General features: G+C 36.8%; 1 protein-coding gene across 3 annotated transcripts; it reads right to left on the bottom strand.

The window, feature by feature from the left end:
* Positions 1 to 1,377: 1,377 nt before the first annotated feature.
* On the bottom strand, positions 1,378 to 11,913 carry LOC113115016 (coiled-coil domain-containing protein 92-like). 3 transcript variants are annotated; one of them, XM_026282204.1, is made up of 5 exons: positions 11,351 to 11,913; positions 10,005 to 10,137; positions 9,733 to 9,822; positions 7,189 to 7,236; positions 1,378 to 4,004 (listed from the first exon to the last, which is right to left on the bottom strand). In XM_026282204.1, exons 1-5 carry the CDS (start codon positions 11,360 to 11,362, stop codon positions 3,325 to 3,327), a joined length of 963 nt encoding a protein of 320 aa, XP_026137989.1. In that variant the 5' UTR covers positions 11,363 to 11,913; the 3' UTR covers positions 1,378 to 3,324. The 3 variants fall into 3 exon arrangements, with proteins under 3 accessions (XP_026137989.1, XP_026137991.1, XP_026137990.1); XM_026282206.1 differs by lacking the exon at positions 11,351 to 11,913 and adding an exon at positions 10,375 to 10,438; XM_026282205.1 differs by lacking the exon at positions 9,733 to 9,822 and having other exon boundaries at positions 11,351 to 11,908.
* Positions 11,914 to 14,105: the final 2,192 nt, after the last annotated feature.

Raw genomic sequence — 14,105 nt, 5'->3', positions numbered from 1 at the left:
GATATTGCATGTACTTGTATCTACGGATTATTGTTTAAAAATTCACCACAATGTTCAAAAATGTATGTTGTACATATGATTATGTAGAAGTCATCTTGTGAGGCAGTATTGCTTATCTCTTTAACATCACAATTATAAATAACTTAAGAACAATTAAGCATTTCATTAGCATCAATATGTTTCCAAGATGAATCATTAAATTGAAAAACAGAAATCTATGAATGAACTAGTTGATGTGATTATATGGTGTATCACAGTCTAACACAACCTACGTGCATTCTAAATCCTCCTTATCTCTGCACTGATACAATACAAAAACTGGTTATAGGCCTTTTAAATAGTGTCAGGCATATATGCATACATTTACAAAATAAGGTTTCCGACCCTGAGTGAAGCAAATATCACTTTGTTAGGGCTGTGTCAAATTAGACACAATTTTAAAATGAAAGGAAAACATCTTATGCATTCAGTAACAAGGGCTGCTTTACATATTTAGATTTTTAACAACCTTATATTCAATATTCAAAGCAAAATTATCACTTGATCTAATAAAGCAAAGAGAAATACCACATATAGAATTGTAAATATCTTTAGAAAAGCTCAGTTTCAAACAGATGGTACTAAATCTTTTACAGTCACATTATTTTGCAAAACGAGGTTTGTTGTCACAGGCTTGTGACACAATGGTCATCTATAGTATAGTGTACTTTTAGGCCCCATTATTAAAAGAATAGTTCACCCAAAAAATTAAGATTTAAGAGAAATCTAGCATGCATCACTCGCTCACCAATGGATCCTGTGCAGTGAATGGGTGCCGTCACAATGGGAGTCCGAACAGCTGATAAAAACTTTTCAATAATCCACAAGTAACCCACATGAATCCAGTACATCATGTTTGAGAGAAATAAATCCATCCGCATGCTTTAACTTCAAATTATTTATATCCTCTATCCATGATATTGCTTTCTCCAGTGTCTAGTATTGTCTGAATCCGAAGAGAAATATGCACAGCTCTACCTCTGTTTACAAGCACAAACACAAACATTTCTAAACAAATATTCCACTGGATGAAGCAATATTATGGTTATTATATACTCATATTTTGGACAAAAGTGATGGTTTAAAGTTAATGATGGGTTTGTTTCTGACAACGACAAGGCTTTCACATGACATGAATTGATGGACTGGAGTCGTGTGGAATACTTGTGGATTATTTTGATGCTCTTATTCTGACGGCACCCATTCACTGCATTGGTGAGAAAGACATGTAATGCTGAAGTTCTCCAAATCTGTTCTGATGAAGAACCAAATTTATTTATATCTTGAAAGGCCTTAGGGTGGGAACAATATCAGCAATTTTTTTATTTTTGAGAGAACTCTTCCTTTAAACTTATTATTGTCTCTTAGTTGTCAAGAAATGTAATGTTGCCTGTCACTCTCATCCAATCCATTTCCATAGATTGACCCTCTCTAAGTTGTACATCTAAGAGCAGGAGTTATGCTTTAGTTCATACCACACCACATCTAATCTTGCATATTATGAATTTACAAGCTTTTGCTCTACAAACACTTGATATGTTTGCAATATGTTTCACATTGCTTTTAATCAAGAAATCTCCTGGTATATGCACATATACCTGCCCACACAGAATTATAAAACAAACAGCATTGAGTTTCTAATGACACGAATATAAACATGTTATTTGCAACATCAGACTAAAACATTACAGCATGAGCAGCATAAGCTCATCAGTCCTTTGGGCATCACTGGCTCATTTAATGATGGCAGAACAATGGTGTGTTGACCCTTGAGCCCACTCTCTTCTAATCAACAAGTCCACATATAAACACACCATATAACAGATAAAGCACTTAAGCAAATGATTCAGGCTGTATAGATCTCATTCACACAGGATTTATCTGTCTGACTGAATATAATCCCCATCACATCTGGAGGGTTGAGAGAGTGCACTTGTGGTGACACCAGACAGACAACCTGATCATTCAGAAATATCTGAGATTAGCTATTCCACAACAAGGGCATACAGATAAAAAAACAACTGCTGAACAAAGACTCAGCAGTAACAAGTTCACAAGGACACTGAGTTCAGCCTATTTTGCACATCCTGCGTCTGCAGCAAGTAAACAGCAGGGTCACACTTTCACACTGACAGCGCTTCAGCTCTAAATAAAGTGATTTCTGGGTTACTACATTGCATTTTCCTTTTAATAAAGGCTAAAATGTTTAAAATGGTTATTGGAGGTGTGCAATTAGGTATTATTACTTTAAATGAAGAGGTGACTGCATTTGCATTCTAAATGGTAATTTGCATGAATACCAAACCACCTTTGAAATCTAGATGTTCTGATTCAGATTTACTGTACATACACAATGATAGGCATCTTTTATCCATCAATGCCAATAAAGCTAATAAATATAGCACAAGATGCAAAACAGCACTTTATTATTACATGATAGTAAAAAAACTAAAAAAAATCTGTTATTTAGTAAATTTAAAACATCAGGATCATTCCAAATGCATTCTAACCTTTCTTGTATTTCCTTTCTTCACTATCCAGTCAGTCACATAAGGTGAGATTAAGTCAATGTAAATGTTTACAGCTCTCTCTTTAGGAAGAAAAATTTGAGATTTTTGTATAAGCCGTGATAATGTGATATTGATTGAAACTGATTAATAAAATAGCTCCGTTGTTATTGCGAGAGCAGAAACAAGAGAAAAGCCAAAGAATAGCGTATCAATAGCGCAATGTGTTTGTATTTTACGTGCTATTTATACACAAAAACTGACTTAGGCGTGCATATGAAACGCACGTGTTTGACATGCATATAATACACAGTTTTCTTTCCTTTTGAGATTTTTCTTCTAGTAAAAATGACAGGTTTTTCTCTGGTATCTATTGCAGGATTTCACCAGCCATTTAGTCCACTTAAATTCAACCCCTCCAAGACTGACTGCAAGTTAGTTAGTGAAAAAACTACACACTGCAGATGCAGGATGTATAAAACAGGCCTTATGGAGCACTTCATGTTTGTGTATTGAGGTCCTCAGGGTAATTTCTGATTATAAAAATGCCTTACAGCAACATAAACACGAGTCGATTTTGGTTCAACAAGAACGTAAGCAAAAATCTCTCCTTGGTCTAATAACCACCGCATGTGCAAACTGTAAAAAAAAGCAAACCGTATTGCAAATATAAAAGTTTCTGTCACTGTCATAATGCAAAGGTTTTCCCAAGGGGCTCAAGGTGCAATTCAGGTTTAGATATCATAAAAACAAGCAGGTCGAACTGTAAAAGAAACACTCATTCAGCGTTGTTCTCTGTGGTGGATGCAGTGGTCGCAGTGGCTTTAGCTACTGTTGTTGCCAGTCTGCTTACTGAAGCTCCCTGATCGAGCTCCTCTGACTCCTCCCCCTCTGCTTCCGGGAGGGCGTGTCTGTGTGGTGGGCGGAGCCGGGATCTGTGTCTGTAGGGGTAGAGGAAGAGGGCAGGGTCAGGCATGGCCATCGGCTCTTCAGGGCCTGTCACCCTCTCGCGGGGTACACACTCCCTGGCGCGTTCGGTACGGAGATTTGAGGAGGGCCGGCTCGAGCTCCGTCGTTTGGGTTTGATGGTGGTCGGGCTGCTGGCACTGGCCTGAGGTACAGGGTGGACGGGAGGCTTGTCTGCACCGGGCTGGGGTGGCCTCCTGCGCTGCTGCTGGAGTTTCTGCTTGGCTGAATGCAGCTGGAAGGACAGGTACGCAGCCGTCTCCGTCTGCTTCTGCAGCTCGGTGTTGAGCGCAGTGGTTCTGTGGCTGCGGTGTTTTAATTCCTCCAGGAAATGGCGCTCCTTTTCTTTCAGACTAGCACGGAGAGCACCCACCAGGACCGACTTTTGACTCAGCTCCCATCGCAGATCACTCTGGATCTGTTGTTGCTCCTGCAGATGCTCCTCCACTTCCCCACAACGAGCTTCCAGCTGCTCCTCTTCCTCTTTCACCTCTGGAATACATAGAGAAAAGACACATTTACTGTAATAAAACTTGATTTAATGTGATTAGTGATTTTTTACAGGAATAAAACATTCCAGGATTCTGTAATGCATATAAAGTAAATATATATATATATAAATTTTAAATGGAAAACATTTGTAAAATTATAAATGTCTTTATTGTAATTTTCTAAAACTGTTTTACATTTTTTACCTTGTTTGGTGGGTTCAAGCCCTGTAATTCACATCTAGAGTTTAGCCAGTGTTGTTCATGCAGTTTGAACATAAACTAGAGAAAGTGAAGACCCAGAAGCCAAACACCACACTCTCTACTGTACAAATGAGTGTATGATCTCATGTGTGATCAACCATGTGACATGAAAACAGGCATGACTAATATGTACAAGCCTCTCCATATAAAATCTGATTTAGCCGTAAAAGCACATTTCTAACTAATCTGCGATCTAAAAGGTAATTGGATGTGTGAGAGGAAAGTAGACAAAAGGCTCTTCTGTGCCACAGGATTACAGACTCACTGAGCAAATCCAAATCAGCTAATCTCAACTCTGATCTGGCTACTGGCAGAGTGTGCCATCTGTTCAGGGTTATCAGACACATCAGATGTCTAGGACAAGACCTCTCTACCGTGCCCACGAAGCATAGAGCAAATGTAAAGTAAATCGGTGACACACAGCAAAACTTCTCTTTGGAAAAAACATGTCTGCTAAATTAATAACTGTAAAGATATAGTGCACTATTAACAAATCTTAAATCACTCTCATATTACTGTCAATTATGAGTAAGAAAATGTGCTATAGAATTAGATGGAAGTATGGAAGAGTAGCTGCCATATAACATGTAATTTAACTACAATCAAACAAAAGAAGTATTTTTCAGTTGAAAGCGTCTTTACACTCACATTACTGTAGTGTCTTTCAGATAAATGACAGGCTAAGTAGACCGAAAATGATGTACAGGAATCTGTGTCAGATGTTCTACACCTGATCCACACGAACCTGATGACCTCGTGCTGTGAGCTCAACATCTTTCCCACATTCCTGTCTCTCGTTTTTACATTTTATTGCAACTCTGCCAGAACACAGTTCTGTCTATCAGCTTGTCCAGAATGTCCTGAATTCACAGCCTGCCTATCAGTCCCACCCCATGGGTCCAGACTGAAATGAGCTCATAATGTGGCTATAAAAAATGCTGTGCTATCCGATCCCTAAATCTGATCTCTACACTGTTTCTTGTTGAGTTCACTCTTTGCTGTCTCTGATTCTTTTAATAGAATGTGTAATGAAACTGATATGTCGACAACAATCAGTTGACAAAGGTATTTGTGCAGATAAGAAGCGATAGACATCAAGAAATTATGAGTATTGTTCATTTAATACTCGCATTGTGCAAGCAATATGCTTGTAAATTATAAAATAATGTTGTTCATCAAACAGTGTTTGCTCCTTTGGGGTTCTTTGAAGACTAAACTAGCACATCCAAAACATGCTGATGTTTGATCTCAGATGAATAATCATTCACAGCAAAGAAGGAATACATTGTTAGCAGGCTTCACTAGTCATGGTGCAGCATCAGTTAACACACCCTGTTTCCATTTTTGACATGCTGCACAGTTATTTCAGCAGTTGATTTTTCCTGTTCATGGGAAATAAAAGTATTTTATTTCAGCCTTAAATCTTTCATTCTTTTTTCATGCCTGTGCATCTGCGTTCTGAACATAACTGTGAGTATGTTTAATTCTTAATGACTGCAGGTTACACTGTTATGTCAGCAGCTGGCGACATGATTTAATAATTGACTTATTTAATCAACACAACAATTATTCAGAAACACAAGTATGTGTGGCTATTGCTAAGTGACTTAAAGGTTTATTATAAATTTTCATTTTCATTCCAGGTTTCAGTTTTTTTTTTTTGTCATATGATCCTTACTATTATCAATGTTGAAAACAGTTTTGTTGCAGAATATTGGAACACATTTATATATATATACAGTTGAGATCAAAAGTTTACATCCCCCTTTTCAGAATCTGCAAAATGTTAATTATTTTACCAAAATAAGGAGGATCATACTAAATGCATCTTATTGTTTATTACTGACCTGAATAAGATATTTCACATTAAAGATGTTTATATTCAGTCCACAGTTGAATTAACAAAAGTGAACCTGTTCAAAAGTTTACATCACCTTGATTCTTATTTCAGTTTTCTAACCCAATGATCCACGGCTTTGTTTTTTGTTTAATGATAGCTGTTCATGAGTCCCTTGTTTGTCCTGAACAGTTAAACTGCCTGCTGTTTTTCAGAAAAATCCTTCAGGTCCCACAAATTCTTTGGCTTTCCATCATTTTTATGTATTTGAACCCTTTCCAACAATGACTGCATGGTTTTGAGAGCCATCTTTTCACACTGATGACAACCGAGGGGCTCATATGCAACTATTACAGAAGGTTTAAATGCTCACTGATGCTCCAGAAGAAAAACTATGCATTAAGGGTCGGGGGATGAAAACTTTAGAACAGAATATCTTTTTTATTTTATTTAGTACAGGCTACAGAAGATCTCTCTCTCTCTCTCTCTCTCTCTATATATATATATATATATGATGTTTTGATGAAAAGTTACAAACAAAAATTCTTACAGATGCCAATCTTGGTAATGTATATCATGCTCATATTGTGATAACTGATGATTAGTATATTATTAATCATTCACACAAATAGATTTTAAAACTCCCCACCACTGATTATAATTTAAAAATAATTTTTTTCTCTCTCTTCTATTCTCAGTTTTCTTGTGCTATTCCTCTCTGTCTCCTTGTCCAACTTTGTCTCAGCAAAAAATAAAATAAAAAAAACAAGCTGTAATTGGACACCCCCACTGGGACTGTGCAGCAAGAGCAGAGGAAAACGCAGGCAAGATCAATTTGTAGAAGGATGAGTCTGCATCAGGGTGGAGGAGGGAGGGATGACCTGCAGTATGGAGAGGAGATGTCTACTGCTTAACAGTGAGTGGCCTCTTAACGTGCGATTGGTTTGCCTTTTAGATAAATTATCAACAAAGACATGTAAAAAAAAAAAAAAAAAAAAAAAAACATTTGCCTCAAATGTACTGTGTACACCTGTGCTAAAAATACAAATACATGAAACAACATTTTTTGGAAACAAATAGAGCTCACCTGCTTCACTTCTGCCTGGGGGCTTCATGTTGAGTTCCTGTGTAAGTTCTGTAATCAATAGACAGACACTGTTATTTCCAACTTTTTTATTTTTATAAAACATCTTGAAAACAATACATTCAAGAATTATTATAGATCATGCCATAAGTCCTAATTTTAAAAAAAATCCAGTGAGCAGCAGTTGTGTGGATGAAAATGCCTTGTTGATGTTATAGGTCAGAGGAGAATGGGCAGACTGGTAAGAGACGATAGAAAGGCAACAGTAACTCAAATAACCACTCGTTACAACCAAGGTATGCAGAATACTATCTCTGAATGCACAACACATCAAACACTGAAGCAGATGAGCTACAGCAGCAGAAGACCACACCAGGAGCCGCTCCTGTCAGCTAAGAACAGGAAATGGAGGATACACTTTGCACAGGATAGAAGGGACAATAGAAGACTGGACAATAGAAGACTGGGAATACATTGCCTGGTTTGACGAGTCTCAATTTCTGTTACAGCATTCAGATGGGAGGGTCAGAATTTGGCATAAAGAACATGGAAGCATGGATCCATGCTCCGTTGTCTCAATGGTTCAGGCTGGTGGTGGTGGTGTTATGGTGTGAGGTATATTTTCTTGGTACACTTTGGGCCCCTTAGTATCAACTAAGCATTGTATAAATGCCAGAACCGACCTAAGTATTATTGCTGACCATGTCCATCCCTTTATGACTACAGTGTACCCATCCTCTGATGGCTTCTTGCAGCAGGATAATGCACCATGTCACAAAGCTCAAATCATCTAAGACTGGTTTCTTGAACATGACGATGAGTTCACTTTACTAAAATGGCCTCCACAGTCACCAATAGATCCAATAGAGCTGCTTTGGGATGTGCTGGAACGGGAGATTCCGACAAATCTGCAGCAACTGCATGATGCTATCATGTCATTATGGACCAAGATCTCTGGGGAGTGTTTCCAACACCTTGCTGAATCTATGTCACATAGAATTAAGGTAGTTCTGAAGGCAAAAGGAGGTCCAATCCGGTATAAGCAAGGTGTACCTAATAAAGTGGTCAGTGAGTGTATATACAGTCATGGCCAGAAATATTGGTACCCTTGGTAAATATGATCAAAGTAGGCTGTGAAAATTAATCTGTGTTGTTAATCCTTTTGTTCTTTTATTAAAAAAGAAAACCTCAAAAATCTAACCTTCCATTGGATAATAAGAATTTAAAATGGGGGGGAAATATCATTATGATTTTTTTTTCTTAAATACACGTTGGACACAATTAATGGCACCCTTTTTGAAACCTCCATTTGCCAGTTTAACAGGTCTAAATTTTCTCCTATAATGCCTGATGAGGTTAGAGAACACCTGACAAGACACCTTTCAGATTCCCACCTGACCTGACACCCTTCAGATTCCCAGCTCCATGTTGGTACTGCTTCTCTTCAGTTCACCCCGCTCATTTTTGTGTTGTTTTGTAAAATAGCCCCACAACATATAAGCCCACAACATTAAAAATACAGCAGTATATTTCATTGTACACATGGGGTAATTTTTATCTCTGTGTTCACCAAACCCATCTTGAGTGTTTGCTGCTAAAAAGCTATTTTTTTTTGTTTCATCTGACCATAGAAGCCAGTCCCATTTGAAGTTCCAGTCGTGTCTGATAACTGAATAAGCTGGAGTTTGTTTTTGGATGAGCTAGGAGAATTTTTCACGAAACCCTCCCAAACAACATGTAATGTTGTAGGTTCTGTTTGACAATTTTTTAAAAGGTTTTCTGACCCTGAGACTCAAATATTTTCTGCAATTCTCCAGCTGTGATCCTTGGAGAGTCTTTAGCCACTCAAACTCTCCTCCTCACCATGCATTAGAATGATATGGACACATGTCCTCTTCCAGGCAGTTTCAGAACATTTTCTGTTGATATGACATTCTTAATTATTTCCCTGATGGTGGAAATGGGAATTTTCACTGCTCTAGCTCTTTTCTTAAAGCCACTTCACTAATTTGTGAAGCTCGATTATTAAACAGGAAGCCATGACTGGATAATTTCATGTTTATAATCACGCTGAAGTGCTCAAAATTGTGAATATGACTGGGAATATACTTCAGAGATATTTTACTTATAATAATTTATAGGGGTGCAAATAATTGTGTCCAATGTGTATTTAAGCAAAACATTTATTTCATACTGATATTTCCTCCTATTTTTAAATATATTTAATTCTTCCAGGAATATTTTAAATAAAATATCAAAAGGATTAACTACGCAGATTAATTTTCAAAGCCTCCTTTGGTCATATTTACCAAGGCTGCTGATATTTTTGGCCACGACTCTATATATCCCATTTGTATACGGTGTATACAAAAACTGATTTCCTGTGTTGCAGATACAGAGAAGGCATGATTTGTTGATCTAGAGGACAAAAAAGCAAAAAGATGAATATGCATTGTGCTGGTTTTTCTGCCCTAGGTGGTTCAGCACATTTCCAGCAATGTTCAGGTAGAAAGCCTGTGTCCTATATTACTGAGGGAAAACACATACCCTGCACTGACAGGAAGCTATTGACCCGTGGTTCTCTCTGTGCAGCCTGAGCCATCAAAGTGAGCAATGTAACCCTGCTCTTCTCTGCATCTAGGGCACGGCAACTCAATTAGATTGTGTGTCAACATTATTTTTGGAATGACATTGAATTAGTTATGACATATGATAAATGAAATGGTGCTCAATTCAATTATGCATGTTGTTTCATGTGTGTACAACAACTCAGAATCAAATGCAGGTTGGTGTACTATGGGAATGGTCATGATACACACCTGTACAGCGTTTCTGGAGGGACAGGATCTCCAGATGTAGTCCATGCAGCAGAGACAGCTGCTCCTGTCTAAGGAACACAATGCTCCTCTCCACACTCTCCACCTGCTGCTCCAGCGAGACCACCTGTGATCCCTTTAACAAACCAAACAGGGATATTTACAGTAGCCTATAAAACGGTAAGTTCTCTAATGTAAATTTCCAGCATTCCGAGAGTTTCACATTTCCCTATTATATCTGAGCATCTATTTTTTCTCTTGCTCCATGATTGCTCACATCAGTGAGGAAATGTAAAATCTGGAGTCCATTATTAATTAATTTGGTAAAATAGTTTGTGGTGTAGTGCAACACATTCAAATGAGAATGTTGAACCTATAGCAGTGGTTCCCAATCCTGGTCCTGAAGTACCACCAACACGACACACTTTTGATGTCTCGCTTATAGGACACACATATTTGTGGTCTTGGTGTCTTTACAAATCAACTGATGAGTTGAATCAGGTGTGTTTGATTAGGGAGACATCCACAGTGTGCAGTGTTGGGGGTTGAACAAGATCAGGATTGGGAAACACTGTCCTGTAGTACTCACTGGGCATCCATACCAGTTTGATTCCGGTCCCCTGAATTTTAGCAGCAGTTCTGCTGAAATATGCACTAGGGTCAGCAAATGAATGGGGGCTTGGGATATTATGCCAAAAAAAAAAAGAAAAGAAAGAAAAAGTGATAAAAATGACCCTGAAATGCAAAATATTTATATATTTCTTTTTATTTTTTATCTAATATTATATCCTAAAATATTAATCTAGGCCTTAGTCAGTTATACAATAGGTCACATAAATTGTGTGTTGATGGTAATTTCATATTACAGGTAACAGAATTAATCATTTGCGAATTTATTTACTTTAAATGTAAGTACATCAAAGTATTTTTTTCTCTTCTACCTGATCGGACCCCTTGAAATTACTTGTTGGTGAATAACAATAACATTTTTGACTTCAATAAAACTAGTTATTTGCTTGTTAAACACATTTTAGATTTTAAAACATTTTACAAAATGTATAATGTTTACAAAACAATTTATATATTTGTAAATTATTTTTATTGATAATTTGAAAATTTTGTTTTTTATTTGATCTTAAGTGACAACAAACGAAACTTCTGAATGTTATTATGCTTATTATAAACACACACAGATGTTATTATGCTCGCAGACACATTAATACTACATCCCACTGTAAAATATATTAGTGTAAATAAGCTCTTGATTAGTCACTCTTTCTTTCTCATATAACATGGCCATAAAAGCCTTGGATAACACTCCGCATAATAGGCTATTATCCAACACTCACCGTATTTTCCATCAGCGCGGCTTATATCCAACAGATGAGGCGTTATAATGAAGAGAATGAACGTGCTCCTTCACTTCCACATCCCTGCCCTTCAAAAATCCGACCCATTAACATGTAGGATGACGACATCTTTAAAAAAGATCGATACACATCTCAAAGAGAGACTTAAAGACGGATCTGCCACAGAATTTACAAAGGCAAAGGTTTCGCGAGATGGACGAAATTCCAATCCTTCGTTATCTTGGCCAACATACAATCAGTCGCTGGATCCAACAACGTCACGCTCGATTGAAGTGATCCGACGTTTGGCTGGCACCAGCGCGCTCGTGAGTCCTGCGTCTGCTGAACGGCAGCATCCTCATCCTCGCGATGACAGACAGACAGCAGGAAGCGGCTCCTTCAGCACCAACTGATGGAGGAAAAAGAGCTCTCCACTCAACATCTCACCTCACAGGCGCTTCTCCAGCGGTTCTTCGCAGTCGTACATCGAGCTAAGGCGCAAAAATGTAGGCTTTTAAGCTACAAATATCTAAATACAAAACCTCTGGAAAAAAGTGCAGCTTCCAGTCCTCGAATCTGATTGGCTGAGCGGCGTTCCAATAATATTTCATTAGCATATCGACTGTTCTCTGTTTGTGTAACAGGAAGAGTATGCTATGTATTTGAATTATAAACATTTTTAGTTTGCAGTTATATAGACAAGTTTATGCATCTTTAGAGCCCAGTACGGATAAGCAATACGGAGTGGAGTTTATTTGGAGCAAGGAGTGTTTGGTGAATTCCCGGAATTGCTCCCTATAAGCCCTCATCTTACCATTTACATTATCTTTCTTTCTTTCATTCATTATTTATTTATTTATTATTCTGTCAAGTCGAGTACATTCGAAAATGCCCCCCCCCCCACCAATAAATAAATAAATAAACAAATAAAACAAGTAGGCCTACAACTACAATAAAGTTTAATGTTATATAAATGATTTAATATAAACTATTAAGGTTTATCAAAATCTAGTTTATTCTATATTATAAAGTATATTTTCCCCCAACTTCTTAAAATAACAATCTCAAATAAATTGTTAATAACATTTTATTTCACGATTAACAATATAAAGGTCATATACAAATATTTTTTTTTATATTAATTACAAAACAATTCATCCAAACAAAAATACAATTATGCTATATACATTTTAGATACAATTGTTTAAAACTTAAATGATTAGGCTAACTAAAACATCAAGGGTTAAGAAAAAAAAAAGGAAAAAACTGTTTTCCTGTTGTGATCTCCTGGGGAAACGGGCGTATATCTATTTTTTTTCCAGCTGTAATTTTTTTTTTCTTTTTAATTATGGCTTCAGAAAACACTGCAACACTAGGCTCAAACAAATCAGATCCACAATACAACAGTAGCTTATCTTTCAAACACAGTACAGAACTGCACAGTCAAGTGAAGGACAACCGCATTGCTGAAAAGATCTTTAAATTGTTCTAAGTCACATTGGATTTTTTTCTCAAAAACTAAAATGTACACTTTCAGTTTTAAACACATTTAAATACAGATACCAGTTACTTAATTAAGGAACCACATATACAAGCACATAGACTCGATATGAAGCTGCCAATAGTTCAGTGCACGTATATTTTTCCATATTTAACTTGCTTTCAAGTTCCTGTAATAATTTTAATATGAGTAGCTTTTTTTACTTAATTATTAAGCCTTCCTACAAACAGTAAAAATAAGGAAGGAGTAGGCTACACCAGATTAAAACAAACATTATGAATAAACTTTGGTGCTTTGAAAAACTAGTTTTGTTAGTTTTGTGGCACAAGTCGGTGATGCTACATGCGGTTACAGTGCGTCAACTTTCCCACCAGAAAGACGGGCCACTCTTGCCTATAATTCAATAATATTCAGAATTCAGTCTACAATCTCCATGGCACGGAGTATGTGAAATAAGGCTAAACAAAACAATGCCTTTACTTTGACTAAGACCGTTCTTCTTTAACCACAAACAAAATCGCAACATTTTGCACAAGACAGTGTTCCGCCATTCATTTTGCTCTCCAAAGTGATTTTTTTTTTTTGCAGTTTTCCTCCCACCATAGTAATCAATGATATTAATTACACATGAATTACAAATATATAAAATAAACAATTACAAAGATTATATATATATATATATATATATATATATATATATATATATATATATATATATATATTTAAAAAAAAGTTCAGCTCATTTAAAGCAATATCAGTGCTGCTTTAATCATCGCTTCTCTATAGACTAAGTATTAGCATAAGCTAACATGAGGTCTCTGTTGTGTTGTGTTGTGTGTGGTGCCATCTACAGGCATGATTTGTGCAATGAAAGTCCTGTCAGATGTCAAACCTCAAATGCATTCCGTTTCATTGTAAGAAAGAGTGTTTTAAACCTGATAATCGCTGTGAAGACTCCAGCATCGAGATTCAGATTCTCCTCTTAAGGGGCAACAGATCAATCAAATTTGAGCGAACTGTACATTTAAAAACTATATAAAAGTAGGATGATGAGGTACCCAAACTTATACAGTATTGTTCAAAATAATAGCAGTACAATGTGACTAACCAGAATAATCAAGGTTTTTAGTATATTTTTTATTGCTACGTGGCAAACAAGTTACCAGTAGGTTCAGTAGATTGTCAGAAAACAAACAAGACCCAGCATTCATGATATGCACGCTCTTAAGGCTGTGCAATTGGGCAATTAGTTGA

This window comes from Carassius auratus, chromosome 15 (assembly GCF_003368295.1).
Source record: "Carassius auratus strain Wakin chromosome 15, ASM336829v1, whole genome shotgun sequence".
NCBI lineage: Eukaryota > Metazoa > Chordata > Actinopteri > Cypriniformes > Cyprinidae > Carassius > Carassius auratus.
Note: the sequence above shows the minus strand (reverse complement) of the source record. Positions and strands in the feature narration are given on the sequence as shown.

Coding starts and splice junctions, on each gene's coding strand:
- LOC113115016 (XM_026282204.1), bottom strand. Junction 7,237..9,732: donor TAGCTTCCTGTCAGTGCAGG/GTATGTGTTTTC, acceptor TATTGATTACAG/AACTTACACAGGAACTCAAC. Junction 4,005..7,188: donor CCCAGGCAGAAGTGAAGCAG/GTGAGCTCTATT, acceptor TATGTATTCCAG/AGGTGAAAGAGGAAGAGGAG.